General features: G+C 37.5%; 1 protein-coding gene across 1 annotated transcript in view; it reads right to left on the bottom strand.

Annotated features, from left to right (window-relative positions):
- LOC150091323 (proto-oncogene tyrosine-protein kinase ROS-like) overlaps positions 1-22,993 on the bottom strand; it is a 712,204-nt gene that overhangs the window by 218,437 nt on the left and 470,774 nt on the right. Inside the window, exons 22-23 of the mRNA XM_090389969.1 lie at positions 20,001-20,194; positions 2,652-2,962 (exon numbers count right to left, since the gene is read on the bottom strand). Coding sequence (XP_090246095.1) covers positions 2,652-2,962; positions 20,001-20,194 — 505 coding nt within the window. The remainder of the gene's footprint in view (positions 1-2,651; positions 2,963-20,000; positions 20,195-22,993) is intronic.

The raw sequence follows: 22,993 nt of genomic DNA, 5'->3' as shown, positions 1-22,993 counted from the left end.
TCTGAAAATTACAGCATCTGGAAACTAGGCACCCTCTGAGGTGATCTGAATGAGGTGTATAAGGCCTTGAATGGATTGAGCAGGCTCAATGCTGATGGAATTCTTCCTCTTGCTCAGATTACAAACCTGAGGAGACATAAACTGAAATTGAGGAAAGACAGTTGTTGAATAGATGTGCGGAAATTTTCCTTTAGCCAGCGGGTAGTTGATTGCTGGAACAAACTTCCATCTGTCACTGTGGAAGTTGATAGCTTAAATAAATTCAAGGCAGAACTCGACAAACATTTTGAACGAATGGATGGGTGAAATGAGAAGGGTGGTTTTTTTTTTTTTTTTTTTTTTGGCTGATGCTGTATAAGCTTGCTTCCTTCTAAAATGCATCTTATGCCTCTACTAACGCTAATATATACCAAACTTTATCAGATGCTTCAAATGTCAGAAATTTGGGCATTCACAGGCAGTATGTTTGAGGAGAGTAGTATGTGCTTTGTGTAGGTCTAAGGATCACAACCATACTGAATGTTCTGCACAGTCTTTACAGTGTCCAAATGTAGAGGCAATCACCCTGCCTATTTTAAAGACTGTGAAACAAGGGAAAAGAGAAACAATGATTAAGAAATACAAAAAAACTGAGCATAATATTACCTAAATTATGTAATATTATGCTCATATTACCTGGAATTATGTAATATTACCTGGAAGCAAAGAAACAAATATCATCAATTACAGTATCATACACATATGCAGAAACTATTTAACAATACAAACAGGTAACTACTACCACCACCAGCACTGCAGTTCAATCCAGTGTTTTAGTTCCTTCTAAAATCTTTATAGCTGATTGGGCTCGCTCAATCCTAGCTTCAACACTAAAGTCATCTTCTCTGCTAACTTCCGATCAAGCCCTCAATACACCAGTTACAATTCTACTGGAGATGTCTCCTACTTCACAGCCAACCACAAAGGGTAAAGTATTAGAAACAAAAGAGAAACCCACTTTCCATGATCATATGGATACAAATGAAAAAGAAGGCTTGGATGAACCAATCTTAGAAATACATGCTGAGGAAGAGATGAACAGTTGTTTCTCTTTCCCCTAAAAATGAGAAAAAGCCTGAATGATACAAGCAGACCAACTTTCACAGAAAGATAGATACAGATACGAAAACCAATATAATGCATACAATAATGCAAAGGAATTTTCAAGGTTTCCACAGTAACATAGACAAAATTCGTGATGCAACTGATAAATATAATCTGGTAGGTATCTGCCTTTAAGAAATAAACATAACTGCAGAAGTAAAGTTAGTAGTGAACTGTTATAGTACATACAAACAAGACCGATTTCCCCTCCAATGGAGCACATGGTGGAGTGGTTATTTTAATTGACTCCAGAATCTCGTGTAAACACATTCACCTGCAAACATCTTTGGAAGCAGTTGCAGTGTGAGTCAGTCCAGTTTACATTCACACTGGTCTCACTTTACCTTCCTTCCAAATCAAAGTATGGATAAGCAGATCTTGAAGAGTTAAGAAACTCAGCTACCACTCCTGGTCTGTATCATGGGAGATATGAAAGGAGACAATCTCTGTGGGAGCTGCTTATATCACCTTGATTAATGCTTACTGTAGCAATTAAAAATGGCCCATCTTTTAGAGTCATCACTATCTTTTCTTTCTTCTGTTTGGTTTTGCTAACAATGCCTGTTGTTTCTGTTGTTTTGGTTCTTTCACAACCATATTTTTTTCTTATTTCTCTGTTGAGAAACACATTAGCATTAGCATTAGTTGACACATATGATACAAGAAAGCAAGCTTATTGAGCATCAGCCAAAAAAATAAAAAAAAAACCCTTCCCATTTCACCCATCTGGTTCACTCCAAAAATTTTGTCTAGTTCAGCCTTAAATTTATTTAAGCTATCAACTAAAGGCAAACTTCTGCACATCTATTCTACAACTGTCTTTAATCAATTTCAATTTATGCCCTCTCATGTTTGTAAGCTGAGCTAAAAAAAAAAAGAATCCCAACAGAATTGAGCCTGCTAAAACCATTCAAGGCCGTGTACACCTCAAATTTAAGCCTCTCCTGGTAAGAGAACTGCTTTGTTATTCTCACCAATCTTGTTACCTTTCTCTGTACTCATTCTAGCAACTCTACATCCTTCCTAAAATGAGGCCTCCAGACCTGTACGCAGTACTCAAGGTGTGGCCTGACCACTGCCTTATAAAAAGGTATAATCACCTCCTTGTCTCTGCTAGCAAAATTCCTATGTATCATTGACAAAACTCCATGACCTACTCTGAATAAAATAATCCATGCAGATCTCAAGCATAAAAAGGTTGGCAATACTTTGTATAGGATTTTCATTCCATCTTATTACTGAAATCAAAGTTTTTTTTTATTTTTAATGTTAAAGTTCTAAGTCAAATTTATCTTCATTGGACTGATACCATCTACCTTTAATTATAATTTCTGTTTGGACTATATTTCGTTTTTAAATAAACATCTTTTCTTTAAGTTGAAATATTATATCTGAAATATTTTTATTTCATAATGATAATTTTCTTCTAGAGAACAAGTAATCAGATTTTCATCTTCAAAGAATGCAAGAAATCTAATAATAAAATTAGTAAGTAAAAATGTACCTACCATAATCCTTTGATATGGTTGCATTTACAATTAAATTACACTCACATCCTTTCATATCAGTAGAATAAATATGTCCATATTGACCATTTACCCAGAATACTACAGTTTCTGTAGCTGAATGGTCAACAGCGATAGCTCTTCCTACATGTGGTTGCGTGAAACAGTTGCACTCTGCTTTCTGTTTGACTGCACGATCTTTTCTATGTTTCTTCAAGTGATGTGAAAAGAAAGGCTTTATGTTTCTCCCATGTGTGTCACAAGACATCAGCTGACCAACTTCTGAATTATAAATTGCTGTCCACAACAGAAGACTAAAAAAAATTTTAAATGAAATTATATTTTTATATATTTTGTTTAATCCTTATAACAACTGAAAGGCAACAGATATTTATTATCATTATAATTCCTTAAATATCTATACGTGGATATCACAAGAAAAAAGAAATAGCATATACTATGATTAATAAATTCTTATATGATAATCACCAAAAAGAATAAATTAACAGTGAACAAGAATTTTCATAAAAAAAAAGAACAAATTTAACTGGAGTTCATGCATATGGTTCATGATAATAAATACATGTCATGTGGCAATGAAGGTTGAGAGGAAAGACAATTCTGAATTTAGCACCATAAAACAATTCGACCATCTAATTTGAGATGTTTGTTTGTTTGTTTGTTATTGGGTTTTTAGGAGCATTAGCAACTAAGGCCATATTGCTCCGGGATATGCGGTGGTCATTCCCTGACCTTTCCGCATTCTCCGTATTTGGTGGTGACGGGCTCGAACCCCGGTCTAATCAAGAAGCGTGTGCTATACACTGCTGCTCCTTCCCACCTGGCTACGGAGGCGCCGCAATTTGAGATGATCTGCATTAACTTTCACGTGTTTAAAATATAAATTATTTATAACAGAACAGAACATAGCCCACTCTTTGTCATTTTGGAACCAACATTCGTCTCACTTGAACTTCATCACTACTACTCAACATCTCCTTATTCTATTACCAAAATACAAAATAACAAATTGTAATCTGTTTGGATTGTTTTGTTCTCAATGTTATGCAAATTTTGTTATTTGTTACTACTGTGATATTTGTAGCACAAGAAAAACTTTATCCTGCTGAGAAGAATGAAATCTTTTCTCATTAAGCATGCTGCTTGTTGGACTTAGGATAGATCATGTTTCCATCTTTTTCTGGCCTTCCTCTACTTGTTTGCCAATGGATATCCAAAAATGAAAGAGTACACTATCTTTCATCAGGGGTTCACATCTGGTGAGTATGGGCTTGGCACACCCAGGGTCCTGAGCTGGATATCATCATTCTTCTCTTTCATGGTGATTCCCTTCTACTTTTGACTCTCTCTCTCTCTCTCAGGGTAACTTGGGAATTTTTTTTTGGCTGGTGCAGCATAAGCCTCAGGCTTCCTTGCACCATGTAGCTAATAATAATAAATAATAATAATAATATCTGGGTTTGCTATTTCAACCCTGCTGACTAGAAAATGAATTTTAAAAATTATCCCAAAGTATTTTTTTTATAAAATTGGCAGAGCAATGTAGCAGAAATACAGTTACTCTGGTTTTTATCAAATGTGTATGTTCATGTGTTGTGTGCGTTTGACTACATAAAAAAGCTAGATATCCTCTTATGCAATTAAAATTAGAAAATGGTTAAAATATGCCACAGTAATAACTTGGTCATATCACTTACTGGCAAATGTACTTGATATTTAGGCAAAAACAGTTCCCATAGAAATTAGGAGGCTACAACATACCATTTGTAAATATCTTATCAATCATCCACATAGAAGAACAAAAATTAAAAGGTTGGTATCCTCTTTTGATGGTGGTAAAAATTTTAGAGCATTAGATGTGTCAATTTGCTGACAAGTGCAGCATGTCAATTGCAGAATGGGGGCTTGTGGGCTAATATTTTCTGTGCAGTATAGTACTAAAGCTAATCACATGAAAGTGTGGAACATATACAGAAGCATTTTGTGTTCAAAACTACTGCTATTAGTTGAATATAGTTTGACTAAATTTATCAACTAAATACAGTTTCGCTGCTAAATTTTTAAAGTTGATAAACCATAAAATAAATTTATCCTCAAATAAAAATTAGTTATTTTCTAGTATGAACTATGTGTAAATTTCCATGACTTGTGGCAGAGAAGAAAAATGAATGGTATACATATAAATTTCAGGTGACACAGAAGATTATGGTAGATATAAGCTAGTCTATAATCGTCACAAAGGAGAGTAGGCAAGCGAAGGCAGATTATGAGAAATCGTTGGAAAAGGATGCAAAGAGTGCTTTACTTATGTAAACTCTAGAAGAAAGGGTATGAATCAGATTGGTCCACTTGATAACAATGGTTCAACTGTTGATGATCCTGCTCAGGTAGCTAACAAACTGAATGAGCATTTTGCATCTCCATTTACACATGAGGAGTTATTCAGGGAGGGTAATACCAGAGGTGTTACCCTATGGTAGCGAGTTAAATGATTTTTTAAACTGAGAGCAAAGTGGAGGAGAAATCATTGAAGATAAAAATAAAAAAGACACTGGGGTGGATGGGATCTATCCAGTCATATTAAAGGAGGCAGCAATGGAAGTAAGCAAATCCTTAGCCATAATTTTGAGAGCTTCTTTGGACTCAGGAGAGGTACCAATGGGCTGAAGATGTGCAAATGGGACAATAATTCACAAAGGAGGATTAAAGGGTGACACAAGAAATTACAGACCTCTTAGTTTAATTTCTGTTCTAAGGAAATTAATGGAGGCACTGGTAAAAGAAGCACTGCAGGATCATCTAGACCAGCGTTATTCAACCGGGGGTACACGGGAGCTTCCCAGGGGGTATATGAGAGAATAACAAGAAACAAAAATATTTTGGAACAATTGAAACATATTTTTTATTTAACCATATTCTGTAGTAATTACACTATTCCCATTATAAAGCTAAGTGATGATTCATCAGAATTGATTTATTCTATTTTTTACTTAAGCGAGTTTTGTATTGTAGTAAAATATAATAGACATACAAATATGGGGGTACAAAAATAAGAACATGGTTCTTTGGGGGGTAAGTGAACAAAAAAGGTTAAGGAACACTGATCTAGACAACACTTTGGTTATAGTTCGGACACAGCATGAGTTTGTTAAGGGTAAGTTTTGTCTGACCAATTTGATTGGATGTTATGATGTGTCACAAAGGAACTGGATGCAAAAAATTATTTTGATATCATATACTTGGATCTTAGGAAAGCTTTTGATACTGTTGCACATGGAAGACTACTGCATAAATTGGAGCAGTATGGCATTAAGGGCAAAATGCTGCCATGGATAAAGGGATGATTGAGTGGGAGAAGAGAGAGTGGTAACCAATGGACACTGCTCTTTGTGGACTAATGTTATTAGTGGAGTCCCACAGGTTTCAGTGATAGGTCCATTGTTGTTTTCTGTCTTTATTAATGATATTGATGTCAGACTTAATGTCTAAGTTTGCAGATAGTTATGTGAGGCTAATGTCTAAGTTTGCAGATAGTTATGTCAGGCTTAATGTCTAAGTTTGCAGATAGTTATGTCAGGCTTAATGTCTAAGTTTGCAGACTATACAAAGGTTGGCAAGGTGGTTAATGACACTAATGACAGTACGCTACCGCAAGAGGATCTAGAAGCATCGAGTAGATGGGCTGAGAGATGGCAACTGAAGTTTAACATTGACAAATGTAAGGTAATGCATATGGATAGCAGTAACCCCCGAGTAACCTATAAACTGTGTGGTGATGGAGAATGAAAAGGACCTGGGGGTAATTGTGCAGTCAGATATGAAGTTTTCCGAGCAGTGCAGGCAGTCTGCAAGGGTAGCTCATGGTGTCTTGTCAATGATATACAGGAATTTTTTTTAGTAGGGATAAGGAGATGATTATCCCCTTGTATAAGACAATGGTCAGGCACATCATGAGTACTGTATACAGGTCTGCAGGTTTCATTTTAGGAAGGATAAGAGCTGCTGGAACGAGTAACAGAGAAGGGCAACAAGATTAGTGATCATTGCACTTACGAAGAAAGGCTTAAGATTTGCAAATTGCAGGGTCTAGTGACTAGGCACCTGCAAGGTGATCTGATTGAGGTGTATAAGGCCTTGAATGGTTTGAGCAAGCTCACTGCTGATGGGATTCTGCCTCTTGCCTAGATTAATCACCTGAGGGAACATAAATTCAAATTCAGGAAAGACAGTTGTAGAATAGATGTGCGGAAGTTTGCCTTTAGCCAGCCTATGGTTGATTGCTGGAACTAACTTCCATCTGCTGTTTTAGAAGTTGACAGCTTAAATAAATTCTTTACATTTGTCTAGACAAACATTTGGAGCGAATGGATGGGTGAAATGGGAATGGGTTTTTTTTGGCTGATGCTGTATAAGCTTGCTTTCTTGTATCATATGCCTCTACTAATGCTAATTATTATTATTATGATTAATAGCCATATGGTGCAAGGAAGCCTGAGGCTTAGGCTGCACCAGTCAAAAAAAAAAAAAAAAAAAAAAATTCTGAATTACCCTCAGAGAGAGAGAGAGAAATAGAAGGGAACCGGCCAAGAAATAGGAGAATGATGATATCCAGCTCAGGGCCCTGGGTGTGCCAAGCCCATATTTACAAGATGTGAGCCCCTGGGGTTCATCCATAGATGTTGTCGTTCCAGCATGCCAACATAAGTCTCCAATTCTCTTCTATAGTCTATATAACAACTGCAATGCAATTATACGTTCACTGGTCTCCTGTTCATTGCAATCACACACACAAATTATTCTGAGCAAATCCTAGTTCAAATAGTCTTTTTGCCATTCCGTGTCATGTTATAAGGAAGGCAGCATGTAAACCTAATTACTGCTAAGGATTTTTCTTGACATTAAGAATATCTACTCTTGGCAGATACATATGAGTAACGCATCCTTTATTCAGACTCATCCCATCTATTCTGCCACTTTAACATCATGAGATTCTTTATCCTAATTTTCTCACTTTTCACATCTTGCCTGTTATAGAGCCTTCCCTCATTAGGACAAGATTCAATGTTTAATACAGACTTTCTAATATTATTTCTCGTGCAATACATCAAAGCAGACAATACAATCTGTAAGTCTGCAGATAATCTTCCAGAGAGCACCAAAAGAACCTCTGTATAAACCATATGACAAGCCCTGGTGATACATAAGAGAGTGAAATGTTGAGCTTGGAGCATGCATTTCTTTAGCAAAGAATATGTATTTCTATGGAGCCAAGCTACAGAAGAATAGGAGGTGATCGGAAGAAACAAACAATCATAAAGTAAGTTCATGGCTCTCCCCTTGATTCCCCAATCCACTCAAACTACTTTTCTGAACTTGGCATATAATACATGTATCTTATTTCTTAGATACTTAGTATGCCCAACAAAGCTCATCTGCTACCCTACGCACACCCCAAGTTACTTGACGACAGTAGCATATCTAATAGATGCATCATGCGATCGAACTACCGGATGTCGATTCATACTTAAACTACCCTTTATTAATCATTGCACCATCTTGGTTTTAGAAATCTGTAATTTATACAACTTAGACCATTCTATTAATTCCTGTAATACTTCAGATGCTCTAGTTTCTATCTGAGACCTTGCACTGCCATACACCAGAATCAGCAGGTCGTCAGCATATGCTACCACATTCACTCCAATATGATTCTGATTAAAAAATTCATCCATAACAATTTTCCAGGCATGAGGGCCAACCAGTGAGCCCTGAGGACATCCTCTTTTTACATCTTTACATATTTCAGTGTATTCAGTTCTAACAATAACACTTCTATCATCAAAATACTGTTGAAATACAGAGTACAAATTGTCAGAAACTCCTATTGCTCTAATTCTAGAGAGGATAGCCTCCCACCACATGTGATCGGCCATTAACAGCCTGCATTATGGCATCAGAAATCTCTTCTGAAGAGTTGAGGGGCTCACATATGTTGGAACATTAGGCAGCATTGCCTTCGACCATACTGCAATGTTCTGGACTTAGATCTCGATCCTCCATGCCTGAAAATAACTCATCCAGGATCATGTTCATAGACTCACTCCAATCAAGAGCATCCTTAGTTCGGGATCTTACTGTAAAATTAATGGAATTAAAACATACTTTTCCGTAATTAATTTAAAAATTGAATTTCAGAGATCACTTGACCCTTTTTCAGACACAAACTTTTTCCATGAGGTATTTTTAGATACATTTATAGCCTTAATATATTCTTTATGCAAGCTTTTATAACAGGACTTATACAACTCAATCACTTATGCAATTCATCATTATCGCCTATCCTTAGGGGCCGACCGGGCTAGCTGAGTGGGTAAAGTACCTGCCCGGCAACCCAAAAGTTCGCGGGTTCGATTCCCGCCTCGGGCTTGGATCAAAGTACTGCAAAAACCTTGGGAGGTGCAATATGGCCACAGAAGCCGATCTGCCAACAGCTACCAAATCAAAAATCAAAAAAATCGCCTACCCTTCGGTAGTATTGGAATCTTTTTCTCACAGTTCTTATAATTTTGTTTTACTGCAAATCTTCATTCCACTACATCACTGGTCTTAATGTTATTTTCTTTTTCTTCATGCTGGAATTTGAAGCCATATACATAGCATTCTGCAACTTAATTACATATTCCTCTATAGTTAAATCATTCCAATTTACATCGTTAACAATAGGATTGAAGGTCAGATCAAAACAGCCATCCTTTTATCCATAGCAGTAACTTGTCCTTAATGTCACACTTCTCCAATTTGTATAGCAGTCTTTTATGTGCAACAAGTATCAAAAACCTTTCTGAAACAGAAGTCATCATCATCATCATCAGCCATTTTCAATCCACTGCAGGATGAAAGCCTCTCCAGCAACTTTCCAGTTCCTTCTGTTTTGAGCACTGGCCATCCATTTACTACTCAAAAACTCATGAATTTCATCTATCCATCTCCGCCTTTGTCTTCCAGATTTTCTTCTAGATCCTCTTGGGTACCATTCTGTTATTTTCTTAGTCCATCTGTCATCACGTCTTCGAGCTATGTGTCCTGCCCAAGACCATTTTAGTTCTTTAGTTTTGATAAGAATGTCCTTTACTTGAGTTTGCTGCTTAATCCATGTGTTTCTCTTCTTATCTAACAGTCTGATTCCCAATATAATTCATTCCATTCTTAGCTGTGTAGTTCTTAGCTTCTCTTCCATTCTTTTGGTGAGTGCCCAAGTTTCACTTCCATAAGTCATGGTGGGGAGTATACATTGATTCATTATTTTACGTTTCAGACAAACTGGGATATTGCTCTTCAGTATGTGACTATATTTGCTGAATGCTATCCATCCAAAATTTATTCTTCTCTTGACTTCCAGCCATTTATCATTATTACAACTAATAACTTGTCCCAGATAAGTATATGACTCCACCTTTTCAATTACTGCTCCTTCAATCATTATTTCCCTTTCTGTGGCATACTTGTTCATCATTACTTTTGTTTTAGCCATATTCATCTTTAGTCCAAAATCCTTACTAACTGTGCATAACTGATTAAGATTTTCCTCTAATTTTTGGGATCGTGGCTTATGACCACAATGTCATCTGCAAATTGTAAATGGTTTAGGTACTCTCCGTTCACATTGACTCCTTTCTGCGACCAGTCTAATCTTCTGAAAGCTTCCTCAAGGGCAGCAGTAAACAGCTTTGGAGATATTGTGTCTCCTTGTCGAACTCCTTTCTCGATTTTAAATTTGCTACTGTCTTTGTCTAGTCTAATAAAGGATGTAGCACTCTCATATATTTTCTTCAAAATCATAATATATGGAGTATCTATGCCTTGTCTTTCCAGTGCCCGAAACATTGCCTTATGCTGTATGGAGTCAAATGCCTTTTCATAATCCACAAATGCCAGGCATAATGGTGTTTTATATTCATTTGCTTTCTCCATTAGCTGTGATATTACGTGAAGGTGATCCATAGTTGAGAATCCTGTCCTAAAGCCAGCTTGCTCTTTCGGTTGATTCTCATCAAGTATTCTTTCTAATCTGTTAGTAATGACCCTTGTGAACAACTTGTAGATATGGGATAACAAGCTAATTGGTCTATAATTTCCAAATTCTGATTTATCTCCTTTCTTATGCAGCAAAACTATGACTGCATTATTCCACTGCTTAGGCATCACACCTTTTCTAATGCACTTTGTGAAGAGCCTTGCCAGTTTTTGTGTTATGTCTCTTCCTCCCAATTTTAACAACTCTACAGTAACTTCATCTTCCCCCGGGGCTTTCCGATTCTTCATTTTCTTCAATGCATGTTCTACCTCATCAGGAAGAATATCGGGTATGTCGTATGTGTTGCTACTTTGCAATCCATGTTCCCCACTGCTGGTATCATTCCCTCGCTCCTTGTATAATTCTCTATAGTAGTCTTCTGCTATTTGAATTATGCCTTCTCTGCTGTTTATAAGTACACCATCACTATTCTTCAGTTTCAGTATCATTTGTCTTTCTGTATTACTGCTCATGGCTGCTGATTTAAATCCTTTGTTTTCCCTTAATGCTTGTTCTACGTTTCTTGTGTTAAATCTTCTTATGTCCTCTCTGAGTCTCTTTCTAATGGCTTTGCATAACTCAGTATATTCAATTTTCTCCCTGTCAATGTTTTTCTTGCTCTTCATTTGTCGAAACAGAAGTATATGATATCAAAATTATTTTCTGCATCCAGTTCATTTGTAACTGTACTGTAGTATCCAATCAAATGGTCAGACAAGATTTTCCCTTAACAAACCCATGCTTTGTCTTAAGTGTAACTTCAGTCCTGTCTAGATTTCCCTGCATTACTTCTTTAACCAGTAACTCCATTATTTTCCCTGGATCAGATGTTAAGCTAACAGGCCTGTAATTATTCATGTCACCCTTTTATTTCCCCCTTTGAATTAGTGATACATCTACACATCTCCAGTCTCCAGGGCCTTCCCTTGAATCCAAAGATGCTCCCATCATCATTCTTCTCTCTACTTCTGACTCTTGTTCTCTCTCTCTCTCTCTCTCTTCCCCCTCAGGGTAATTCAGAATTTTTTTTTTTTTTTTTTTTTTTGCTGGTGCAGCATATATTTTTTTTTTTGCTGGTGCAAGGAAGCCTCAGGCTTCCTTGCACCATATAACTAATAATAATAATTATGGCTAAGGGAGACTTGCTTACATTCTTTGCTGATTCCCTTAATACAATTTCTCTTCCACTTTCCTGTCAGTTATTGCAAACTTATTTAGCTCCGTTAGAGTTTGATAAAGTTCTGACATACACATCCCTAAAGAATTCCACATGTGTGATTGTAGATGCAAAACCAAAGTGGAGACCAATGTGATTCATCCCCCTTAACTGCAGACTAGTTTATATCTACCATAGGCTTCTGTATCACTTGATAATTTATATGCACCCCATGAATTTTTCTTCTCTGTCACATGTCTCATCAATTCATCCAACATCCATTCAAGGCTTTATACACCTCAATCACATCACCTTGCAGGTGAGGTGATCTGATTATGGTGATCTGATCTGATCTCATAATTATGGCTAAGGATTTGCTTACTTCCTTTGCTGCTTCCTTTAATATAACTGGATAGATTCCATCCACCCCAGTAGCTTTTTTATTTTTATCTTCAACAATTTCTCCTCCAGTTTGCTCTCAGTTTAAAAAATCATTTAACTCATGACCATAGTTTAATACACCTCTGGCATTCCCCTCCCTGAATAACTCCTTATGTGTGAATGTAGATGCAAAATATTCATTTAGTTTGTTAGCTACCTGAGTAGGATCATCAATAGTTGAACCATCAATATCAAGTGGACCAATCTGATTCAGCCCCTTCCTTCTAAAGTTTACATAAGTAAATAACTCTTTGCTGTTTTTCTTTGCATCCTTTGCCTATGATTACTATTACTATTACTAATCACATATCCACTATGATTACTTGCACCTAGTGGTTCTTTAATCTGTAGATTCTTAATACAGGATGAATGCATTCTTCCCTGGTCCTGCTGATAATCAGATCAACAGTACTGCTCTCTCTCTAACGTGCTGCTGTAGGTACAGTCATCCAGTAAATCAGCAAAAGTCTTGCCAATATGTGAGTGGCAAACCCGTAAGTTTCAGTCAATATCTGGAAAGTTAAAATCCCTAGATTACAAGAAATTCTTATTTACTGGCCTACTCTATTTCTCTGAACAGTTGTTCTTTGTAATCAGAGTCAATAAGCCTATAACACATTCCTACTCTCATTTTTGCTTTCACAGTGGTTATATCACACCAAACTGACTCAACCCTGTCTGTCATTTCTGTACACATTGTGCTTCCCATATTCAAATTCTGCATCTTTTATATCTGAGTGACACCATGTCTCTGATATCCCAACACTGTCTACATTTGATGACTCAACCAGCACTTCAAATTCATAAAATTTATTGTTCTAGCATTGGTGTACATGCACCTGGTCTTACTCTTAGTTACCTAACACAGCCCATGTATTTACTTATTCTATGATGACTCACAGCAGGCCTTGAAATCCCTGGCACCTTGCTTTCCAGGCTGCTGCAAATTCCAACAGAAGCAGTGCAAGAATCACTTTCATCTCTGCCTGCAGCTACTGTTAATCTAGTAGTCTGTGTATCGCTCCATGCTAGCAGTTTTATGACCCACCAAACATTGCCTCACTGGCATCAGCAAATATTCTTGCACCCTTTCTATTTAAGTATATCCCATCCCTGTAGAAGCATTCTTTCCTGTTAACAAGCACAGACCATGCTATGAAAAATTCTAACCCATGAGCCTTGCACCATCTCTCCAGGGCTAAGATGATTGAAAAGTCTTTCATCATATACCCCCTCCTGTCATGTCTGGTCAAAACTGCAGCACTTTAAAATTTTACCCTAAATTGTAACTCAACACTGCTCTATACTTGTTAAGTAAGTTTGCAGACCTACTTTTAATATCATTAGTTACAACACATACAATAATATCACTTTTTGTTCCCTTAAAAGATGATATCTGCTGTCCGATGTCATCAAATTTTGAACCCTGGCAAACAAAACCCTGGTCCTATTCCACCTGTCCTCTTTACCTAACATATTTTCAATTTCCCTGACAATAAAATCACTGAAAATTACTACTTCCTTTGGGACATCAGTGCATTTTGCCTTGGGGATTGCTGTCTGTTGCCTGATGCACAAGTGTGAGCTCTGTTGCGAGAGCTTGATGAGTCCCCATTTTAATTGCTTTGAGGGCATCCACCCTGTTCTTCAAGCTCTCATACATGCCCATCAAAGTGCTGAGTTTGCACCTAGTTTCTCTGTACTGTATGCACCAAACACATACACGAGATCACCCATGGCTCCATTATGTTACATTTCAGATAGATCCGCAAACGTCACATAAGTATTGCATTTTGTTAGGTTGCGAATTACAGAAGACTTGCCCTGTTCAGTTCTCCCCAAGCTACAGCATTCCCTCCACTTTGAGCCCATTGCTTTGCTGCTCTACTCTGGGGCATGATTTCTATTTAAATTCAATTATATTATATTAAATTTAAATAGAAAACATATATACTGAATAGAAAACAATAATTCAAAAATAATACAATAAACTAATATACTTAAATGCAATGAATAATGCAATTATTCAATAGTTATACAGCAAAAATATGTATTATCCTTCAAGTTTACATTATATCTATTATACTATCAAGTTTACGTTATATGTATTTTGCTATAGTGTTATGCTTGTAAAGTTATAAATTAATTTTTATAATAGATAATAAAATTATCTAATTATGGCAACCAATGCGATCCAAACTTTTGAGATACCTACGAGGTAGTTGTTTATCACAATTAAAAACTGACAATTTCACTACTATGCACTGCAACACTAGTTACGTGATAATTATATTAGCATTAGTAGAGGTATACGATGCAAGAAAGCAAGCTTATGCAGCATCAGCCAAAAAAAAAAAAAACACTCCCATTTCACCCCTCCGTTCATTCAAAATACCTGTCCAGCTGAGCCTTAAACTTATTTAGGCTATCAACTTCCACAACAAGGGATGGAAGTCTGTTCCACCAATCAACTACCCTCTGGCTAAAGGCAAATTTCAGCACATCTATCCTACATCTGTCTTTCCTCAATTTGAATTTATGCCCTCTCGGATGATTATTCTGAGCAAGAGGAAGAATCCCATCGGCATTGAGCATGCGCAAACCATTCAAGGCTTTATACACCTCTATCAGATCACCTCGCCGGTGCCTAGTCTCCAGACACTGTAATTTGCAAAACTTAAGCATTTCTTCGTAAGAGCAACCCTTTGTTCCATTCATTAATCTTGTTGCCCTTCTCTATACTCGTTCCAGCAGCTCTACATCCTTCTTGAAATGAGGCCTCCAGACCTGTATACAGTACTCAACGTGTGGCCTGACCATTGCCTTATACAAGGGAATAATCACCTCCTTATCCCTGCTAGAAAAATTCCTGTATATCACTGACAAGACACCATGAGCTACTCTTGCGGACCGTCTGCACTGCTCAGAAAACTTCATATCTGCCTACACAATTACCCCCAGGTCCTTTTCATTCCTACCACTGTCAGTGTAGTACTACAGAGCTGATACGTTGCTCTAGGGTTACTGTTTCCCATATGTAGTACTTTACATTTGTCAACGTTAAATTTCATTTGCCACCTCTCAGCCCATCTGCTCAACCTTTCCAGATGCTGTTGCAGCAGCAGCACAGCATCAGTGGTGCCCTCAACAACCCTGCAAACCATTGTATCATCTGCAAACTTGGACATTAAGCTTGATATACCATCATCAATATCATTTATAAATACAGAAAACAACAATGGATCCAACACTGAACCCTGAGGAACTCCACTAATAACATTAGTCCACGATGAGCAGTGTCCACTGATTACCACTCTCTGTCTTCTCCCCCTCAACCATCCCTTTACCCATAGTAGCAATTTGCCTCCAATGCCACACTGCTCCAATTTGTGCAGCAGTCTTCCATGTGCAACAGTATCAAAAGCCTTTCTAAGATCCAAATATATAATATCAAAGTTATTCCCTTCATCCAGTTTTTTTGTGACTGCATCATAGTATCCAATCAAATTGGTCAGGCAAGACTTTCCCTTAACAAAACCATGCTGTGTCCTTGCTATAACTGAAGTCTTGTCTAGATGATCCTGTAGTGCTTCTTTAGTGCCTCCATTAATTTTCCTGGAACAGAAGTTAAACTCACAGGTTTATAATTACTTGTGTCAGCCTTTGATCCTCCTTTGTGAATTGGGGTCACATTTGCACATCTCCAGTCTATGGGTATCTCCCTGAGTCCAAAGAAGCTCTCATAATTATGGCTAAGGGTTTGCTTACTTCCTTTGCTGCCTCCTTTAATATAACTGGATAGATCCCATCCACCCCGGGTGCCTTTTTTATGTTTATTCTATTTATATATTTGTGCTAAATCATTGATACAAAAGCTCTATGAATATTAATAAAGGCTGCTGTAGCCTAGTGGTCAGGCGCGTGGGTGCATAAGTACACGTGCCTTGAGTGACCGGGGTTCAAGCCCGTGACTGCTGAATACGGTGCTGTTTCTTGTATTCAATCTATCTTGCGTACACAGGCCGCCGTAGCCTAGTGGTCAGGCATGCGGGTGCATAAGTACACGTGCCTTGAGTGACCGGGGTTCAAGCCCGTAACTGCTGAATACGGTGCTGTTTCTTGTATTCTGTTTATCTTGTGAACTCCTCTGACCGTTTGGTCATCCCGGAGTATAAGCAGAAAATTTATTTTTATTTATTTTAATGTTGTATTGTTATAAATGTATGCTATAATTTAATTTAATAAATTATAGTTTATAAGCCTCTGCTGATATTATATTGCTACAAAATCATGTATAAACCTCCAAGTATTGCCTATATCCATACTAAAACAATGGTGGCAAAATATGAATGTTCTTATTGACACAACACAGTGGTGGCGGGTCAACAAGGGCCAAGTAAAGAACAGATGCACTAAATTAATTGGAGAATTGAGATAATTACTACACTACTAACTTTAATTAAAATTTATAAAAAACAATAATTCTAATTCAATAAATAAAGTTCCACTTAGTGGCTGCTGAAAAAGCTTGTATTCTATTCATTCAGACAATAAATAATATATATATGAACACCCACACTGCCTTACCATATTTACATCTGGACACCTGCATATATACAAATAAAATAACCTTTATTTACAAGAAAACTAATAATGTGTACTGAAACCTTTAGCCTGTATGGCAGACTCTGGTCTCAATAGAATACTCTCCTTCAGTTTTTTGTAAACACCTTCTGATATTTTCCACCATTTAGCCTTCAAAGTGGCACCCAGTTCAGCTCTGTTTTTGGGCAGTATCTCCTCACACATACACATACCAAACAATTCACTTCATTTCAGGTGTTTTCTAAAGGATTGAAGTTGGAGCTCTGTGCAGTTCAATCCAAGTTTTCGATACTCATATTCTCTAATCTGTCAGTCACAATGCCAGCAGTAAGACATGGACTGCTATCCTGCTGATAGAGTATGGGCCTTCCTGAACATGCTGCAAAACAAAGGTAATGCATTACTGTCCAGGGTATATAGATAGACCTCAGAATTCAGGGTTTGTCTAAAATGATTCCAGGCCAAACCATCATGCTGCTTCCACAAACTTCATTGTCAGGATGATAAAGTACAGCAGGCTCTTCTTCAGGCATCCATCGCTCCCAGACTGGCAGACTATGTACTTTTACCTGCATTTCCAAAATGTAACTTTCAATTGATCTATGATCCAAGAACAGCAAGCCTTACACCAAGCTAGATAGCACCTTGAATTAGTTGGGATGAATAGTGCTTGTGGACGGCTGCACAACCATGGTAACTCATATCATGCGGCATCATGCACACCATACTGATGCTGACACGTGTCCCTATCATCGTACTCAGGGCCTGTGTGCTGCAATGTCAACCTGCATTCCAAGACTGCATCACATCACCAGACTGACTGCTTATGTTGAACTTTATAATATTATCATTCTGTGCTCTAAGTCTGTTAATTCCATCAATCAAAGCTTCTTGCCTTCAAAATCATACTGCTGTGTTCTCGAAGGCTTACAAGCATAGTTATTGTTGTGTCAGACATGGTGCTTGGGTAGGATGTGACCAACTATGCATGAAGGGATGTCTGGATATTAATGGTAGGATTGTTGGAGTTTCCAGTGCAATTGTTAGGTGCAATATAATTACTTAAGCCATACTGCACCTAACAACGTGGTTCATACTACCTGCATTGACTGCTGTGGAAGGAGTCAAAAGCAGTCATATAATCCTATTCATATAAAGGAGGCAGCAAAGGAAGTAAGCAAACCCTTAGCCATAATTATGAGAGTTTCCTTGAATTCAGGTGAGGTACCCATGGACTGGAGATGTGCAAATGTGATCCCAATTCACAAAGGAGGATCAAAGGTGACACAGGTAACCACAGACCTGTTAGTTTAACTTCTGTTCCAGGGAAATTAATGGAGGCACTGGTTAAAAAAGCACTGCATGATCATCTAGACAAGGCTTCAGTTATAGCTCGGATACAGCATAGGTTTGTTAAGGGGAATTCTTGTCTGACCAATTTGATTGGATACTATGATGTGGATGCAAAGAATAATTTTGATATCATATAGTTGGATCTTAGAAAGACTTTTGATACTGTTGCACATGGAAGATTGCTGCACAAATCGGAGAATTGTGGCATTGGAGGCAAATTGCTGAAAGGGATAAACAGATGGTTCAGTGGGAGAAGACAGAGAGAAAGAGAGTGGTAATCAATGGACACTGATCTTTGTGGACTAATGTTATTAGTGGAGTCCACCAGGGTTCAGTGTTGGGTCCATTGTTATTGTCTGTATTTATTAATGATATTGATGATGATATAGCAGGCTTAATGTCCAAGTCTGCAGACGATATGAAGGTTGGCAGAGTTGTTAATGACACAAATGACAGTACACTGCTGCAACAGGATCTAGAAAAGTTGATCAGATGGGCTGAGAGGTGCCAACTGAAGTTTAACATTGACAAATGTAAAGTACAGCATATTGGAAAGCAGTAACTCCAGAGTAATGTATCAACTGTGTGGTACTACATTGACAGTGGTAGAGAATTAAAAGGACCTGGGGTAATTGTGCAGTCAGATATGAAGTTTTCTGAGCAGTGCAGACGGTTTGCAAGAGTAGCTCATGGTGTCTTGTCAATGATATACAGGAATTTTTGTAGAAGGGATAAGGAGTTGATATTCCCTTGTCTGGAGGCCTCATTTCAAGAAGGATGTAGAGCTGCTGGAAAGAGTACAGAGAAGGGCAACAATATTAGTGAATGGACATACAAAGTGAATTGCTCTTATGAAGAAAGGCTTAAGTTTTGCAAAATACAGTATCTGGAGACTAGGCGCCTGCGAGGTGATCTGATTTAGGTGTATAAAGCCTTGAATGGTTTGAGCATGCTCAATGCTGATGGGATTCTCCCTCTTGCTCAGAATAATCACCTGAGAGAGCATAAATTCAAATTGAGGAAAGACAGTTGTAGGATAGATGTGTGTAAGTTTGCCTTTAGCCAGTGGGTGGTTGATTGCTGGAACAAACTTCCATCTGTTGTAGAAGTTGAAAACTTAAATAGATTCAAGGCAGAATTAGACAAACATTTGGAGCAAGTGGATGGATGAAATGGGAAGGAGTTTCTGTTTTTTCCGGATGCTATATAAGCTTGCTTTCTTGCATCATGTGCCTTTACTAATGCTAATTTCAGGAAAGAGAAAAATTCTGTGAGATTTCAGTTTTTAATGATATGACCAAGTGACAATTCATGTAAGTTTGAGAGAGAGAGAGAGCTGAATGATAACAATTGGGCATTATTATTATACAAGGTATGTTCCAGAAGTATATGTTTTATATGAGTGTTTTGTGGCAATGGATACACTGTGTGAGGGGCCCTCCTATTCCTGACAAAAGGAATAGTGGGTCTGATGAGTGTGGACTATTCAGGTTCTGTTTAATGATATGTTTGTATGCAATATGTTTGTATGAAATCATCAGTATATGAGATGTGCAGACAAAAAAATTTAAACACCAAATGCCTTGAAAATGTATGTTGGTCTACATTAATATAACTAAAATAAGCAAAAAAAAAAAAAAAACACTTAGATGTAAGTTGAGTGGGATGGGCTAGAAGGAGAAGCAAGGTTTAAAATATTTACCTTGAAAATGGATCCACATCCACTGTTCCAATAACTGCTGACTGGTTTATTAGAAGTTGTGGATCACTATGGTGATTTAAATTTAATTTCCAGATGGTACTATACTGGCCATTTTTTGCTGTTTCTGACCAATACAAGAAGCGGCCAATCCAGTCAACACTTAAACTTGTTCCTTGAGTGGCTAAAGTTCTTATCTATCAATAAAATTAATTTTTCTTTTATCATTGTGCAGTATAATAAAATATTAAACAGAATTCTTGAAAAAAATCTTAATTTGTAAATGAATAGGCTAAATGTGTTTTAGTCAGTTAATAGTTATAGAAGGGAAGTGTAATATATATATATATACATATGCCATATTTTCCTGACAATAAGATATACCAGACCATAAGATAATTCATATTAAAGGCAAACTTAGTAAAAAAAAAAAATAATTTTTATATTTGATACAAAGATTTACACATTCTTACTAAATAAAATGTCAGTAAAACAAAGCTTTTTCTTATAGTATAATGCCAATAATACACTATTGCTACTGTTACACTCATCATTACTAATGTTATGGTCTCAAGTTTCACTTTATTAAAAAAGTGCATCATCTTCAGATAGCCATCAAGGATATTGCTGATTCCACATTGCTTGACAGACATGCCAACTGTCATATGCTTCTCTAATTCCCATGGATTTTTCATTAGTGCAACCAACCAATCATTCACACACCTGGGAAATGGTCGGTCACTTTATCTGTCCTATTGGCAAATTGTGATTTGGTGCCTCATCCATTGGTTCACTCCTTGCACACAAATATGTTAAAGGGTTTGTGAACTGAGATGTCCAATGCCTGCTGTTGGCTAAGATCTCTAGAATTACAGCTAATTGTGTTTAATTCTGCAACCATCCTTTTAACTGCCCCTATTAGATTGATCATAAATGGTTACACAATAAAAGTGTAACGATTTATGATCAATGTGGACAATGACCATGTGGACATTTTGACCATACTATCTATAGTCACAGGTAAAGATAATAACATCACTGCATGTAGCTATTAAACCTGTGGACCATACGGCATGGGAATTTTAGACTATATTTTCTTTAGAATAAAAAGGGCATGTTATGGTCTGGAAGCATGGTGTATATACAGGGTGTCTCAAAAATACACAGCATAACTTCAGGAATGAGTTCCTCATATGTAGACAATAAAAATATTTTATATCAACATAGTTCTGGAAATGCTTGGTTTCCGAGTTTTGGAGGTCTGTCTATGACACTTAATTGTTCACATAACCTTGTAGTAATTGTTCAAAATGTCCACCTTCTGCCTGAATACAGGCCTCACATCGAAGTCTCACGGACTCATGAAGATGATGCCATATCCTGGCATGTTTCGTATTATCTCACAACCTGCCACAATTCGATTGCGGAGAGTTTCCACATCAGCTACCGGAGTCGAATACACCAATGACTTTAAATGGTCCCACAAGAAGAAATCTAGTGAGTTTAAATCAGGTGAGCATGGAGGCCAGGCAGTTGGCCCACCTCTACCTATCCACCGACCAGAAACCTCCGATTCAGGTAATTGCAGGCTAGGTGGCTGAAATGTGTGGGAGCGCCATTGTGCATGAAGTGTGCTTGTTGACAAATGATCAGTGGCTTGTTGTCCAAGAAATCAAGCATGTTGTTTTCCAGAAAGTTTCTGTACGCCTGGCCTGTGAGTTTGTTTGGAAGTACATGGGGCACAAATAACTTATCACCAAAAACATTCGCCCAGATGTTGAGGCTGAACTGCTGTTGGTGATGTGATGGAAGAATTGCATGTGGGTTTTCCTCAGCCCATACATGCTGATTGTGAAAGTTTTGGATTTCATCTTGTGTGAACTGTGCTTCATCTGTGAATATCACTAAGGCAGGAAAGTGAGGAGCTGTACCACACTGTTGCAAGAACCACTGGCAGAACATTACTCGTGCAGCGTAATCTGCTGGTGACAAGGCCTGTACCCGTTGCAGATGGTAAGAATACAGTTTGTGTTCTCGCAACACCCTCCAAATAGTTGAACGTTGAACAGCCAGTTGCATTGCTATTCTGCGTGTGCTGATTCCAGGAGTGGCATGCACAACATCGAAAATCTCCTCCTCTACTTCAGGAGTCATAGATTTTGATCATCCTTTGTTGGCAGCATAAGGTGTAAAGGTCCCATGGATACCTTCAAATGTTTTCCTGTCTGGACATCTTCATTCTGGGAACTTTTCATGGTACAAACAACGGACCTCCAGAGCATTGCTGTCTGCCAAACCGTACAAAAATTGCATATCCGCTTGCTCCTGATTTGAGTACATGGTCGGAATGGAAAACCACCAGATTCTGTCAGTACCTTGTGATGAAGGAAATCACCTGCGGGAGATAAGACATTCCGTTAATAACTCGGGAACCAAGCATTTCGGGAACTACGCTGATATAAAATATTTTTATTGTCTACATATGAGGAACTCATTCCTGAAGTTATGCCGTGTATTTTTGAGACACCCCATATATAATTTTTTATTATATATACCAGGAGTGGCCTACTTAATTTGTGATGTGATCTACTTTTTTCCTTCAAAATGTGCCGTGATCTACCATCTCAAAAATTACATTGCAGAAGGTGCACAAATTGAGGGAACAACTGTATATTTAAAATTCACCGTGATCGACCGAAATTAAATCCGCGATTGACTCGTTGGCCATCCCTGATATATACTATATACTTTTACCCTGTCATTCTTTTCTTCTGTTCTCTCTCAACCCTTTTTTGCATTTATCACTTTTGCTTTTTCTACTCCTCCTCTTCTAAACTTTCTACCATTGCTTCTACTTTTTATCTTCTACTTTCTTTAAAATTTACTTCCTTTTTTTTCTTTCTTTTTTTTTAAAAATATAATTCTTAGCTTACCATGGACTTACAAACTTTTAATAATGGCATACTACATGGACTAAGTAGGATAAATTTGATCTT

Source organism: Mastigoproctus giganteus, chromosome 1 (assembly GCF_048544385.1).
Source record: "Mastigoproctus giganteus isolate SK-2022 chromosome 1, ASM4854438v1, whole genome shotgun sequence".
Lineage (NCBI taxonomy): Eukaryota > Metazoa > Arthropoda > Arachnida > Uropygi > Thelyphonidae > Mastigoproctus > Mastigoproctus giganteus.
Note: the sequence above shows the minus strand (reverse complement) of the source record. Positions and strands in the feature narration are given on the sequence as shown.